Here is a 16,405-nt window from a genome sequence, read left to right as displayed (position 1 = left end):
CCTTAATAAAATTTATTCTGCCCCCCTACAGCAAAAGACAAGGAATATTAACAGGAATTAAAATGCTCACAAGAGGCAAGCAGCCAGGTGGCAAGTAGGGGGTTAAGCCTTGTTCAGGCATGTCAGGGCCGCGATTCCGGGGCATGCGTGTTTGTGTCTGCTAGTAAAAAAGGGGGTTAGGCCTTGTTCGGGACATGCCTGGGCATGTCATACCCCCCGTGATTCTGGGCATGCGCAATGCTCAAGGGCATGTCATTGCAAGGGGGCAAGGGAATTTGTGCAGGCAGGCCTGAGCAGCTAGCGATTTAATTCCAGCAGTCTTTTGAAGATGGCAAATACTGATGGAGATTTGTTTGATGTAAATTTGATCCCCAAACCTCCCAAACGTGGGCATAGAATAAGAAAAGGATCTGAGCTATATGGCTTCGTTGAAGAGAACAAACTTATAAAGCCTTGTTATTGCAGGTTCTGCTAAACATCGAATGGTGAGTAAATATAAAAAAATTAAGAAAACAATATTTTGATTAGTTGAAACAGCTAGCCTAATTCTACCTTATTTCCTGCTTTAGAAACGGTGGAGTCTCAAAATGTCAGCATGCCTCCGATTCTGAAAGCGTGTATCATTAAAATATTACACCATTGTTTAGTGGGGTGTCTACAATCAGATGAAGACCATGTGGATGGTACCAGTGAAACAGAACTTATTAACAGCTTATGCTTTAGACTTTCTATGCCTCATGTTCTCTGGATCATCATCAGTATTTCTGACAAAGTGAATAACTTATATTTCATCTGGGATTCCCTTGGTGAGCTCAAGACTTTCATACAGCATATCGGGAAGAACAGTAAACCACTGTCATTAATGTCAAAGATTGAAGCTGAATTGCCATTGTCTCTGAAGAGGTTCATATGCCAGAATGTAACAGAAATTAATTACAAGAAACTGTTAATGCTATGAAATTTATAATAAAATGTGCTTTACAAATCACATGAAAGATGTATTATGTTTTTTTCTTTTGCTGGCCCCTGTTTAACCTTGTCAGATGTTAAACACAGAGATACAATTTAATCAAAGCTCATATGATATTATTCAATCAGGTTTTCCTGATGAGGTGCGGCTGGCCAGTTTTGCAAAAGTTGTGAAGAACTCACCAACTCAGATGTGATTAATTTGTAACATCATCTACTATTCAAATGCAGCTTCCTGGGTAGTTAAGGGTGGCTAGTTTTGCAAAAGGTGTGAAGAACACACCTCCTCTGATTTGTGACATCACCAGCATGTATAAAAGCAGGGTCCATACTGGTCCAGTCACGTTTGCTGGTTTCTGGCATATTCATACCTTCAGAGCCATTTGATCTGCTAAGAAGACCCTTTTCAGAATGGAAGCTACTATTGTAAGTAGTTTTATGCCTAATTTTTGAAACATTTAGATGCAAAATGGAGTTTTATAACATTCTTGTCTGCTTGCTTGTTTGTTTGATTGATTGTGTTCTTTCACTAGAATGAATTGACAGACTCAGAATATTTGAGAGTATATGAAAGTATTTGTCTTTCATACTTTCATACATTTAGATTCTTATAAACATTTCTGCAACAATTCTGACCATTGGGATTTTTCTTTTCCTTCAGAATGGGAGGATGATCAGCCATTCCCAGATCTCACAATCCCCACAGAGCATCCAGGGGCCCAGCATGACATGAGCCCTCAGCCTTCCACAAGCCACACAACACGAATGCAGTTAGGAGGTATAATATCTAGCATTTTGTCCAACTACAAAACCATTAGTATTATTTTTTAGAAACTAAAAGGGGGGTTAGTATTACATTATTAGGAATGTTGGTGATAGCCTTTTGTTTGTTTGTTTGTTTGTTTAACCAGAGCCGGCCTGCAAAAAAAGCAAAAATGCATGGAGGTGGACTTCCCGCATCCCCAGCAGACAGTGATAATTGTGATTCTATGCCTGTATCTCAACCAGAAGGGGAGATATGTCATTCTATGCCACAGCTACAAGCCCCTAACTCTGCAAACTCTCAGAATATGAACAATGTTTATCTGGATATGGTGCAGGCATGGGAGAAGCCTATCTGAAATTTCAGGGCTGTGGAATATTATCATTGATATAGATTTGTTAATCTTGACCGAATCCAGTCTTTTGTAGATGCTATAGAGGCTATTCAAAATGCAATACAGACTCTTTTGAATAATGTTGCTAGGGACATAGGTCCAAATGATTTTGTTCAACTCCAGTTGTATGCAGAGGGGTTAAATCATCCTCTCTTTTCTCTTAGGAGGCGTGTGAATGATTTAAATGCTGATGATTTTCTGACCAGTGTTGAAAATCTGCTTCAACGTAAGGCAGAGATATTATGTGTGTGTGTGTGTGGGGGGGTAATTTACAATTAGTTGTTACCGTTGTGAAGAACAAGGAGGGGGGAGGGCTTAGGAAGTTAAACACTGTGCTGCTCACCAGAGTGCTGGAGAAAAAAAGACAACACCTAATAGATTTCAATGTGGAAGGTGAATTTCTGTGTTTTGTTAGCTGTTTGCTCTGCCTGATTGGTGTGGATGTTAGAAATCAAGAAATTATTACCAGGGCCAGGGAACTTCACAGCAGACTGGGTTTTTCCACAGAAAACAGGATTGACTTTTCTCAGATACACCTCTTTGAAGAAGATTTAAGGGTCACTATAAAGATCTTGTTTTATATGCAGGACGGGTGGAGGTTTTTTGTCACAGGTAGCCCCCAGCAAGAAAAAATAGTGTTTATGTTGTTACACGACAAGCATTAATATCAAGGGCTTCCTGGGTGAATGCTATTTCTGTAAATTCTGTCACACACCCTACCACCACAAATTTAGTCATGGCTGTCAATATATCTGCAGAGCATGCCTCAAGCAAGAATGTCAGCAGGTGGAGGAGGAGAAGACGCGCTGCTGTAAGTGCAAAGTGTTTTGCGGGTCTAAGGTGTGTCTTGAAAGACACTTTCCCACTATGGAGGGAAAGGTTGACTGTAAGAATAAAGAAACTGCTGTGTATCACCCTTCTGGATTATAAGATTCGGTTTATTGATAGCCTCTCATTTTTGCCCCTTAAATTAAGCAAATTACCCAAAACTATGGGGTTTCAAGGCAGCAAAGGATATTTCCCCCACTTGTTCAATACAATGGCCAATCAAGAGTACGTGGGACCACTCCCTGAAACCAAGTATTACAGCCCTGAAACCATGATGCCTGGGGAGAGAGAAGAATTCATGAAATGGCACGCTGCTAATACAGGTACTGTGTTTAAACTAAAGAAGGCTCTGGCTTACTATTGCAGACAAGATGTAGATATATTAAAAGAAGCCTGTATTCGATTTAGGCAACAGGTGATGAAAATGACTGTCTCAGTGGGGCCGTGGGGGATATTGTTGAGGAGATAGAGATTCGATGCATTGACCCCTTCCAATATATCACATTGGCATCTGTCTGTACAGCACAGTACCTGTTTATGTATTTGAAGAGCAATACCATTGCATAAGCTCCTTTTATCCAGTTATCACAAGACACAGAAAAGGTATTCAGCTCCAGCAATTCAATGGTTGTTGCATATAGAGCACACTGAGAATCTCAATATTCAGCATGCTCTGAAGGGGGGTGAAAAGCAAGTAGGCAGATATTTTTTGAATGGCTTTGCTGTCATAAATGGAACTCCCACAGCTTTTGAATTTCACGGTTGTTTTTTTTCATGGGTGCCCTGTCTGCTACTCTGAAAAAGACTTCAACAAATTACTTGATTCAATATATGGTAGCATGCACAACCATACTAGGATTAAAGAAGAGTACCTCAGGGATCAGGGTTATGCTGTGCGCTGCATCTGGGAACACGAATGGAGGGCCATGGTGGAGGATGACACCTTTTTGAAGCAGTTTCTAGTTGAGAATAAGCTCCCAACTCCTTTGAATCCTCGAGATGCTTTTTTTGGTGGTAGAACAAATGCTACATGCCTGTACTACAAACCAAAACCTGGTGAACAAATCTTATACTACGATTTCACCAGTTTGTACCCTTTTGTGAATAAGACCAAGGAGTACCCAATTGGCCATCCGCAAATCATCTACCAAAACTTTGGGAACATAAAGCAATATTTTGGGGCAGCCAAAGTCAAAGTGTACCTGCCAAGGAATCTCTATTTCCCAGTCCTACCCCACAAATCAGGGGGCAAATTAATGTTTAGTTTGTGCGCAACCTGCACAGAAAACCTGCAAACACAGTGATGAGGAAAGAGCTCTGACTGGGACATGGTGTACTGTTGAATTGAATGTAGCTTTAGAAAAAGGTTATAGAATTGTTGAAATCTATGAGATCTGGCATTTTGAAAGAACATCAAATGAGCTATTTTCAGGTTATATGAACACGCATCTCAGACAAAAACAGGAGGCCAGTGGTTACTCTGACTGGTGCAAAACAGAGCAGGATAAAGAGCAATATATTCAGGATTATGAAAAGATGGAAGGTGTCCACTTACGATGTGACCACATTGAAGTAAATCCTGCTAAAAGACAGATTGCCAAACTCTTTTTAAATTCGCTGTGGGGCAAGTTTGGTCAGAGCACCAATCACCTGACCACATCCATGGTGACAAACCCTGAGGATTTATTCAAATACCTTTTTGGGCCCTATTATGATGTTTCCTCATGTGAGTTTGTGGATACAGAGACAGCTGTTGGGACATGGAAAACAGCCAACAACCACCCCACCAAATCCACATGCACTAATGTATTCATTGCCAGCTTTACAACTGCTTATGCACGACTGGAATTATATAGGCTACTGGATGGGATGGGCGATAGGTGCCTATACCATGACAGCGATTCAGTCATTTTTGTAAGTAGAGAGGGGGTGTGGATACCTCCTCTGGGTGATTATTTAGGACAGCCGACAAGTGAGATTCCACCAAATACTATGATAACAGCGTTTGTTGCGGCTGGTCCCAAAACGTATGCTTATGCTTTGTCCAATGGTGAAGTGGTGCTAAAGGTGAAGGGAATCATGCTAAACTGTGGTAATAGCAATTAGGTTAATTTTGACAGCTTGAAAGATTTGGTAGATGATTATTGTCTGTCTGGTGCAGAGAGAAAAAAAGAGATCAGGGTAGAACAGTTGGGGATTGTTAGGGTTAAGAAACAGTGGACCCTAGAAACGCGGGTCCTCCGAAAAACTCTAAAAGTAGTGTATAATAAAAGGTTATTAAAGAGTGAGGATTACTGTACGCTGCCTTACGGCTATTAAGGATGGTGGAAAATATTGCACAATTTGTACACTCTTTCTCCTGTATTATAAGCGGGCCGTCCAATTCTGGCAAATCTTTTTTTAATCAAACAAATGTTAGAACATGGTGATGTTGCGTTGTCTCAAATGCCTCCAAATATTGTATGGTTTTATAGCTGTTGGCAACCTCTGTACAAAGAACTGCTTAATAAATTCCCTTATATTAAGTTTATGGAGGGGCTTCCCTCTTCTTTTGAAGATGATGATTTGTTTCTGCCAAATCAAATCACTCTAGCCATGATAGATGATCTCATGGCATCAGCCAGTGACAGCAATCAAATAGAGAAGCCTTTTACACAGTACGTTCATCACAGAAACCTGAGCATTATTCTCATACTACAAAACCTGTTTTTTCAAGGTAAGAAAATGAGAACAATAGCTCTGAATTCCAAATATTTGGTTTTATTCAGCAGTCCCCGTGATCAGATGCAAATTGTCACACTGGCCAGGCAGATGTACCCCACTAACACAAAGTATTTTTAGAAGTATTCCAAGATGCCACTCGCAAACCACACGGGTACCTTTTGGTAGATTTGGCAGCCACCACTCCAGAATCCTACAGGTTGAGAACAGGCCTCTTCCCACCTGATTGGCCTACTGTTTACACAATGAAAAAGAAGTGTAAAAAGCAGTAGCCCAGTTACCTTAGCACTAGTTCATTTAAGATGTCAGAGAGGGTATGTAGAAATTGGGGGCTTTTAAAAATCTTAGTAAAGGCTGGACCAAGACAGAGAAAAGCCATCTTATGCAATGCTAATAATGACCTGGTGGGGGCAATAGCAAAAATAGCTCTGAACACCCTAAAAGGAAACCTTCCTCTGAAACCTTCACAATTCCAGTCTCTAAAGAGAAAGAAAGGTGTCATTAAGAAGTTGAGTGATAGAAAGGTCTCACTCAAAAAGAAGAAGCAGATCATACTTCAGTTGGGTGGCTTTATCGGTCCCTTACTAGGGACAAATTCCGCTGTTGACTAGCCTGTTAGCTGGATAAACCATGGACCATGCCGAGAAAATGTATCTGGTGTCGCATCATCAGATGGAGCAACTACAGGACAGTTTGCTGAAAAAATTGATCTTGTTTCTCTTTAGGAGCATATATTGCAATCATCAATATTTGTTTTTGGTTCCAAGTAATTTCCACCATTAATGTTCTTCCCTCTTCATCGGCATAAATTTGTTTCGGGTTCATCTTTTCTTTTATGTATAAAGCTATCCCTCTTTTCTTTTGTAGTGCCAAAGAAAAATAAAGTTTACCTAATTTTGATTGTTCCAAAGTTCTAGAGTATTGTCTCTTAATATGTGTCTCTTGGAGACAGAGTATGTCCATTTTTAGCTTTTGTAACCTATTAAATGTTTACTCCTTTTTGATGGGGACTTAAGACCATTTATATTTATTGAAAGAATTCTAGTTTCCTCCATGATTTCAATTATATTGGGACCTCAGTCTTCTGGGAGAACTTGTCTCTGGTCTTTGGGTCTAACATCTTCCTCTGATTGGGTCTTTTTAGGTAGTTCCTCCTCTGTTTGCTTTGATGTTTCTGCGGCAGTCGCTCCCTCTGGTTTCTTAGGGTCCACCTTGCCTTTTTCCAAAAAAGCTCTATGATTGTTGAAAAATTCCTTTGCTTGACATGGAGTATCCAATCTATATCTTTTCGAGTCCCAAAAGATTAATAACCCTTCTGGGATCAGCCATCTAAAATTCACTCCTCTGTTAACCAGTTTCCTTGTTAAAAATTGATATTCTCTTCGGGCTTCTCTTATTCTTCTAGGAATCTGTTTAAGAACTACAAATTCTTTGTCTTTATATTTCAGTGGTTGATCCCTTACTGCTCTCAGGATCTCATCTCATTTAGCTCTTTTAAAGAATCTAACATGGACCTCCCTAGGCACTCTATTTCTTCTTGCATAGTTTGAGTTGACTCTAAAAACTTGATACAATTCTCTTTTCATTTGGTCCATTTCCATTCCAAGTAGCTCCGCTAATAATCCACTCATTAGTTCTAGCAAATTCTCATCCTTCTCTTCTACGATATTTTGAAATCTTAGGAAATATGATGCCCTTTCCATGTCCTTGACGGCCATATTTTCCTCCAATTCCGCATTGGTTTGCGCCATTCTCTGATTTTCGTCTTGATATAACAAATTTAGTTTAATCCATTTATTCATAAAATTCAGTCAGTCCAAACAGTCATTATCCTGCTTTTAAGCTTCACTAATTTTGATTAACATATTCAAATTCATCTTAAATAAACATATTAATAAGACTTCGGGTATCCCTTCTACAACATACATAGTATTCCAATAATAACATTCTAATATTTTCACATATATTCCATTTCTTAATCTAATAGATCATTGGTCAATACCCTCTCTCTAGTTCTTCTTCTATTACAAAGTAAGTTTCTATATAACCAAAATAAAAAATAAAGAAACATTTCAACCCATTAAATAGAGTTTAAATCTCAACCAAAATAATTATCATGTCTAAAACAAACATATCATTACACAAATTATCATCTTACTAATTTCACATACTCAGTTAATTGTCAAATCAATCTGGATCTCTAAAGCCTTTTTGACCCAATAAGTGAAATTTTAAATCACATTTTTAAGTCTAACTCTGGCTTTTTTTCTGTGCCAAGCTGGTTTCCATGATGCCACATCTATGTCATCAAATCTCAATATCTGAGTACTGGTGTTTATCAACAAATCGTTCTGATCAAAGTTCTCCTCCTCATCTTCCAGTATCATGTAGGTAATATAGTCAATTTTGTTCCATATTATGATTACAGCTTGATTATCCAAGTTGTCATAATGTCCAATAGATCGCATCTGGAAGTCAGTTCCTGTTGGTTTTAGAAGTGAGAGTATTTCAGTTGAAGTCATTCTTTGGTCTACAGAGTTCTCCATAGTTTGTACATAAACATGTGAGATATCCTCTTCTGTAGTAATTGGTTGACTTGTAGAGTGATCAATTAAAGTCTCAGTCTGGGATTTTGGGTCCAAAGTTTTTCTAAAATTCAATTGGTCAGTTGGTTCTTCTTCCATCTCATTAAATTGTGCATACTGTTGCATATAGGCTTCTTCTTGGCCTATAGGTTGATCTTTTAAAATTTGAGGCTCAGTTTGTGGTTCTGCAAAATGATCTTTAATTTTTCTCCATGATTTCATATACTCTGTAGCTTCCAATATTTTTTTCAGTATAAGCTCATATTTAAGCTGTGGGTAAGATTCTTCCATTTCCATAGTAAAATAGTCTTTTAGTGGAAGCTATATTTATTAAAAGTCAATAAACATCCGCCTCCACAGTTTCTAGATCACAAAGTCAACCCACAGCTATTTTCAAGCCTTTATCTTTTCCCTTTTGTTATTATTTGAAAGTCAAATCCATCTTCAAACACCTAAAAACATTACAATTGCAGTAACACTTTTCGCCACAAGATGTCCTCAGTAAGCTTAGAAGCTTTTTTCTTTCCAAGTTAAAATTTTTTATCTCATTTTGAGAATAAGGAAGAAAGAGGCAGAGAAAAGCAAATATCTCCAATATAGTAAGTAGAATAATGCTCTATAATACAAGTTTTTCCAGGGGTCCCAAGTATCCAAAAAGTTAAAAGTCCAATAAATGCTGTTCTATAATTTTGTTCAAAATATTTTTTTTCCCAGATAGACGAATGCTGCTTTCTTAGGGCAGGGAAGTCATCCAAAGGCTTTTTGCAGAAAAAATAGTTGGGGTTAAGAGGGGGAAACAAGTCTCACCCAGATTTCTCCACGGTGGTTTCTTCACACTTAGCTGTTCTTTTGACTTCAGCTGGTGCAGCTAGATGATCTGCTATCTTGCAGGACGATCTTTGCTCCGTCAGCCCTAAGGAGTCAGATGGAGCTGCGGGAGAAGCTGCTGCCTTCCTGCAGTCACCAGCAAGCCTACTCCTCGGTGGTTGCCCCTCCAGGATGACTTTCAACCCCCTTCGGGGTCTACCAGCAAAGGAAAATTGGCTAGTGAAGAGACAAGTCTTTCCATGCGACCGCAGTCACTGCAAACTGGAACCGGAAGTCCAAAGCCTCTAATTTTTGATCCACCATTACTGATTTGTCTTCTATTTTTTGCATTCTTTGTTGGATATCTGTCATCGCCTGTTGGAAGGCTTCCATTCTTTGATCCATCTTGAGCAGATCATTTTTCAGATCTTCATAATTTTTCTCCAAATCTTTTTTCATTTCCATTTTAGAATCTGCAATTGCCTGGAGAAAAGTTTGTGTGTCCTTTTGTTGGGTTTCCTGCTGTAAGAATGTTGTAATAGATTTTTGAGGGGCCGGGCTCACCGAGGTTGAGGCAGGGGCCGAAGAGCCCTTCTTCACCCCTTTCACCAAATTTGAAGCACTCATCTTCTAATTGTTGTATTAATTTATTTGTAATCCAATAAAAAAGGCCTGATGGCCAGTTGTAAGCCACCCAATAGCTCAGGGAACAAGAAAAAGAAAAAAAAGAGTTATAATCCAGTGCCCTCCTATAATCAGGAGACAAGGCCGAACGTGATTTAAAAGCAAAGAGGAACAGAAGAAAAGGAGTAAAAATACAAGTAAAAATATTCAATAGAGAGGTTATCAAAAAGCCCAAGAGGAAAATGTAAAAAGGCAAGATCTCTAAAAAAAAATAAAAATAAAATGAGGCAAAAGAAAAGGAAGTAAAAATATATTTATATCCAAGAGGCAAGGTAGGCTCAAAAAAAATAAAAAATAAAAAATAAAAGAGGACAGTGTCCAAATTATAATCCAATTGCAGGCTTACAAGCTTACAAATCTTTTTTTGTAATTTTCCTTGTAAAAAAATATGCAGCAAGTAAAAAAAAAAAAAAAAAAAAAAAAAAAAAAAAAAAAAAAAAAAAAAAAAAAAAAAAAAAAAAAAAAAAAAAAAAAGGAGCCAGACACAGGAAGGGGAAAAAAGAAAACAAAAGTCTCTCTTAGAGGCCTCTAAGAGAGATAAGAATGTCCGGGCACACAGCCAAGTGTCTGGGCATTGAGCCAAACTCTGCAGCTGAATATACAAGGTTAGCAAAAAAAAAAAAAAAGAGAGAGAGAGAGAGAGAAAAGTTAAAATGTAACCACCAGGGGATGCTGTCTCTTTCCCCCACTATCTGAATAGGCCGAGGGAAAAAAAGTCAAAAAGTAAATACACAGAAGTAAAGTTCTAAAGTGAAACAATTAAGGTGCCTTTTCCAATTAAAATATTAAAAAATGTCTTGCTTTTCCTTCTATAGTGGAACAAAATAACTCCTTCAGTTTAACTTCAATCAGACAGTTTCAAAAGTTTTAAAGTAATGCTTAAACCGCCGCTTTACGGGAGGGGGGAGACGAAAAACCCTCCTCCTCCCTTCCTCAAACTTACAGCTTCAGCTCAAAGGCAGGCAAATTATTTCAAGAGAGGCCACTTTGCAGCAAGCGCCAACATTTTCTCACCCGGACTGGTTGCTTGTTTTCCCGATCAGCTGTCTTCTGTCTCCGACAATCTGCTGATGATGGCGGCAAACACAGAAGCTCTCCACCTTTCTGTTGCCGGTTCCAGGGGCTGTTTTGAGTTTGGAGAGCCGGCTACTGCCAGCTCCCGTTCCTCAAAAGTTCACCCCTCGGTGGCTACCCCTTGAGGGTGGCCCGAATGGGCCCGCCAGCAAAAGAAATTCGGACCCTGGGAACGGAGAGTCGTTCCCCAGGGTCTATTACCAGCGACGTCACCGGAAACCCCAAAGGTTCCTGAGAATATGCGACAGAGGTTAAATGAGAAGATATCAATGATGGAAATTACAGAGGCAATAAAAAGACAAAAGAAAGATAAAACACCGGGGCCTGATGGACTACCCACATAATTTTATGTAGCCTTACAAGATACTGTAACTCCAATTTTGAAAGACTTGTGTAATGAAATTTTTATACAGACAAAAATACCGAATTCATGGACGGAAGCCAATATTACTCTGATACCCAAGGAAGATACTGACCTTACACAAATTAAAAACTATAGACCAATATCGATATTAAATGTGGATTATAAAATCTTTGCGGCAATAATGGCAGAAAGAATGAAAAATTTTTTAACTGAATTTATTCATCCAAATCAAAACGGCTTTCTTCCTAGAAGACAGATAAAGAACAACTTAAGGATTATTTTAAATGCTTTGGAATACTATGAAAATCATCCAGGGAATCAGATGGCACTTATATTTCTTGATGCACAAAAAGCTTTTGATAATTTAAATTGGCAATTCATGTTTCAACAGTTACAGGAAATGGATTTTGGTGAGAACTTTATTAAAGCAATTCAAGCAATTTACAAGAAACAAACAGCAAGAATACTCTTAAATGGAGATTATACAGATGGATTTGATATTTAAAAAAGGCACGAGACAGGGATGTCCACTGTCTCCCTTGTTATTTATTCTTACATTGGAGGTATTGGCTAGAAATATTTGACAAGACAAGGAAATTAAAGGTTTAGAGATTATAGACCAGAAATATAAATTACAGGCTTTTGCGGACGAGTGGCTCTCAACAATGGAAGCATTTGCTTATCCGAATTTGATTAACTATGATAAACTTGTTAGCTGTAAAGATATCTTGGATAAAGATGGAAAACTTAAAGACTGGCAAACTCTTCAACAACAAGGTATTGAGTTAAAATGGTGGTCCTATTTGCAAATTCAAACAAGATATGAAAAAGATATAAAATCAATGGGATTTTATAAAAAGCAGACTCCACTTGATAAAATACTCTTGAAAACAGATGAGAACTTGATTAAGAAACTTTATAAATGTCTGCTAAGCTGGAAGATGGAAGAAGAACAAGTACAAGAAACAATGATAATATGGGCAAAGAATTTTGGATACTCTATAGACTTAGAAGATTGGCAAAAACTTTGGGATAAAAATATTAAACTTACTAAAGCAGCAACATATAAAGAAAATTTATATAAGATGTTTTATAGATGGCATATGACACCAGTTCAATTAGCGAAAATGTTTAAAAATGTATCAAATACTTGCTGGAAATGTAAACAAAACCCAGGCACTTATTACCATGCCTGGTGGATATGCCCTAATGCAAAGAAATATTGGCTTAAGATTCATAGATGGCTGGAAAAGATGACGAAAGTACAAATAGAAATTAAACCGGAATTGTTTTTGCTAGGAATAGTAAGATCTAGCTATGGTAAAGAGAATGATTATTTAATATTACATGTATTAACAGCTGCAAGAATAGTATTTGCCCAATTCTGAAAAAAATGAAAATCTACCACCTGACCAGGCTATAATTTCGAAAATCTTAGACTGTGCAGAAATGGATAGACTAACTTTGGAGATGAAGGAGAAAGAAGACTCAATTTATTTTAAAACTTGGGAAAATTTTTATCGATGGTTCGAAACACGTTAGGACATGAACCGAGCTTAAAACTGAACTGAATTTTAAAATCGAACAGAATAAATGATAGATTTTTAATTAAGTTCTATTTTGTTAGATTAATAACATCTTTATTATTGGTGACTTTAAATATTAATGGTGATGATTAGAATTAATTGATAAGTTATTAAGTATGGATATCTATTTAGAGGAATTTTACTTATTCATCAAATTTTAGTCACGTGATTATAGTTAATTTTATCTTTACAACTGTTTAGTATTATATAAATTATGTTTATTCAATATTTAGACCCCGACGGTAGCTTGTTCGTTAAAGCGTGGGATTATTATGGGGGATTACCCCATTATTGTACCTACCCTCATCCTACCCCATTCCCTCTATACCTGTATTGATCCTATACCTTCCTTACCTATATAAAATCTAATAAAATATTTATTAAAAAAATACTATTTTCTTAATTTTTTTATATTTACTCACCATTCGATGTTTTGCAGAACCTGCAATAACAAGGCTTTATAAGTTTGTTCTCTTCAATGAAGCCATATAGCTCAAGTCCTTTTCTTATTCTACGCTCACGCTTGGGAGGTTTGGGGGTCAAATTTACATCAAACAAATCTCCATCAGTATTTGCTATCTTCAAAAGACTGCTGGAATTAAATTGCTAGCTGCTCAGGCCTGCTCGCACAAATTCCCCGGCCCCCTTGCAATGACATGCCCTTGAGCATTGCACATGCCCAGAATCACGGGGGTTATGACATGCCCGGGCATGTCCCGAACAAGGCCTAACCCCCTTTTTTACTAGCAGACACAAACACGCATGCCCCNTCAGGGATCACCCTGATCTCTGGGGGCAGCTCATTCCAGAGGGTGGGAGCTCCCACAGAGAAGGCCCTCCCCCTTGGGGTCGCCAGCCGGCACTGTCTGGCCGACGGCACCCTGAGGAGACCCACCCTGTGGGAGCGTACAGGCCGATGGGAGGTAATCTGTGGCAGAAGGCGGTCTCGAAGGTATCCCGGTCCGTTGCAGACTATTGTAGATTGCATTGACATCATTTGTTGGGGAGGGCTAGCATCTACCCAAACAGCAACTATTGCAACTAAAAGAGTAATAGCAAGATGTCACAACTGGGTCCAGGTCTCTCCATCTTTAGTTCTGAATGATTTTGTCCCTCCCAGATAAAACTGGTGCATAAACTGAAAATCTACCTGTAGCATGAGAGTTATGGGGCTATCAGAGTACACCAAAGCTGCACAGGAAGCTTTTGTGCACAATTGAAGATGCTGGTTATATATGGCAAATGGCACATGCTATAATTATTTGTACAACCATCTGTCTCATGCTGTTATTCCCCATCCTGTAGGATAGTACAGAGATCTGGCTCCCAACCATTAAGCAATGTCATTCAATGGCAGGATTTTCCTATCTTCCCAGCACCCCAAGATTCAAATGGCCTTAACTCTGGTCCCATATACATGAGCCTTGAACAGCTCAGTCTTTCTCTAGGGCTCAGACTAGACTGGGATGTCTACAGGGAGTTTTACAGGGGTTTTTAGTGAATATATTTTTTACACTGTAATCATTATCTTTTTTGTTCTGTTTGATGTTTGCACCTTTGATTTCAATTACTATATACTATCCAGAATCATTTTCATTTCATTTTTCATTTTTTCATTTCATTTTCATTTTATTATATTTATACCCCGCCCTTCTCCCGTAGGACTCAGGGTGGCTTACAGCCAGTTTAAAAACAGTTTAATACAATACAATACAAAGTTTTAAAAAATCATTAAAAATAAATATTTAAATCGGCCGCTTCTACTAAAATTTGGCTAAAACCAATTTAAAATACCCCTAGGCCAGTCCTGCCCGCTGAAACAACCAAGTCTTAAGGGCGCGGCGGAAGGAGGGGAGATCCGGAATCACCCGNATGATAATCAACACCTTGAAGCGCACTCGGAAGGCCACAGGCAGCCAGTGCAGCTCGCGCAGTAGCGGCGTTACATCAAGAAGTTGGCTATTCTTAGAAATACAAATAAAAAATCAGGACACGAGAGAGGGTAAAACTGGAGTCAGCAGCTTATGGGTCCAAAGGCACAATGTTCTCTCTGGGATTACCCAGAATGCCTTTCACCATGACTGCCTGACACTGACATCACAACTTTCTCCCATCTTTAACCAGGAAACAGATGGCAACTGTCTTAAAAGACTCAAATAGGCATAGAAGACTTCACCAGGCTCTATGAGGTCCTACTACTCTGCAACTCTCAGACCCTCAACACCCTGATGTTTCAAAAGTCCACCTAAGATAAAGCCACACAAGATGCTCAACCCATTTTTCCCAAACATCTTTCAGCATGCTATTAGGGGTCATTTTGCTAGCAATGGTATTACCGTGGATGTCTCCTCTGTACAAATTTCCTTCTGTAGAGGGGCCGCTGAACATTCAGGGATAGATTTCATCCCCTTCCTTTTGGCTTTTTCTATCTGAATGTTCGTAAAATAGTTGACAGCCGCAAATTCAATCAATGCAGAGAATACAAAGGCAAAGCATACAGCTATGAACCAATCCATGGCTGTGGCATAGGAAACTTTAGGCAAGGAATGCCTGGCACTGATGCTCAAAGTTGTCATGGTCAGCACAGTGGTTATTCCTTGGAAAGAAAAGAAATATAATAAACGTAATTGGTATCTTTATGGAATAAGAAAAAAACCCCAAAGCATAACTTACCCTCAATTGTGAGGAACAACTGAATACAAAGTGTGTTAGTTTATATTGTGAACTAACATGAACTATGCAGTTGTGGGTGCTCCATCACCGGAGATTTTTAAGAAGAGACTGAACAGCCATTGTCCATAATGGTATAATGTCTCCTGCTTGCGCAGAGGGTTGGACTAGAAGATCTCCAAGGTCCCTTCCAATTCTGTTATTCTGAATGTTATCTTCCATGAAGAGAGTCAAATGCTTTGAAGCCTTTGAACAGAGCAAATAGCAATACAAACTTGATCTTGGCTGATCTTGGAAAAGCTAAGCAGGATCAAAGCTACATGGCTGGGAAACTCCCATGGTTTCCCAGGACTGTAGGATATACTGGGAAGTTTAAAAAGTTAAAAAAAAAATCTTATAGAAGGCACTTCTGCACTGTTGGAAAGAAAACACATGGATTTGTTCATGTAGTCATCAAGAAATGAGCCCAACTTAAAGGAGACTTCACTAACTTTTTTATTAAAGAAGCAAACCTACATCTGAAGGTTTTATTTAAAAAGATCAAAGCCAATTAATTCCCCATTATAATTGGGCGAAGACAATAAAACACTGGTGTCTCAGGTTATATAGTAACGCGTTTACAGTTCCCAGGGCAAAATACCAGTGATTTTAATAGAATCTACAGTACACTCTCTATGAGTTCTATGATTTTACATATCAGGATGTAGTAAAAATCATCTGCTCCTTAGCAGTTCTTAAAAGTAGGTAAATACAACCTCAGATGAACAACACATCATATTATACCATGTCATCATTTATTTTACAAAAAGATAGCCAAAATGGAGAAGCCATGTGTGAAAAACCAAGTGCACCTTATGATTCAATAGCTCGTAGAACCACTTTTAGCAGCAATAACTTGAAGTAATCATTTTCTGCATGAAATTATCAGTCCGTCACGTTGTGAAGGAATTTTGGCCCACC

General features: G+C 38.5%; 1 protein-coding gene across 1 annotated transcript in view; it reads right to left on the bottom strand.

The window, feature by feature from the left end:
• The window catches only part of LOC107294484 (gamma-aminobutyric acid receptor subunit alpha-4-like), a gene marked incomplete at its 5' end in the record, with an annotated part of 52,341 nt that extends 36,970 nt beyond the window's left edge, over positions 1-15,371 (bottom strand). The window contains one exon of the mRNA XM_015823718.1: positions 15,112-15,371. Coding sequence (XP_015679204.1) covers positions 15,112-15,371 — 260 coding nt within the window. The remainder of the gene's footprint in view (positions 1-15,111) is intronic.
• Between the last annotated feature and the right edge of the window lie 1,034 nt (positions 15,372-16,405).

The sequence above is a fragment of the Protobothrops mucrosquamatus genome, unplaced genomic scaffold (assembly GCF_001527695.2).
Source record: "Protobothrops mucrosquamatus isolate PMUCROS unplaced genomic scaffold, P.Mucros_1.0 scaffold1964, whole genome shotgun sequence".
NCBI lineage: Eukaryota > Metazoa > Chordata > Lepidosauria > Squamata > Viperidae > Protobothrops > Protobothrops mucrosquamatus.
This window is presented reverse-complemented; position numbering and strand designations above follow the sequence as displayed.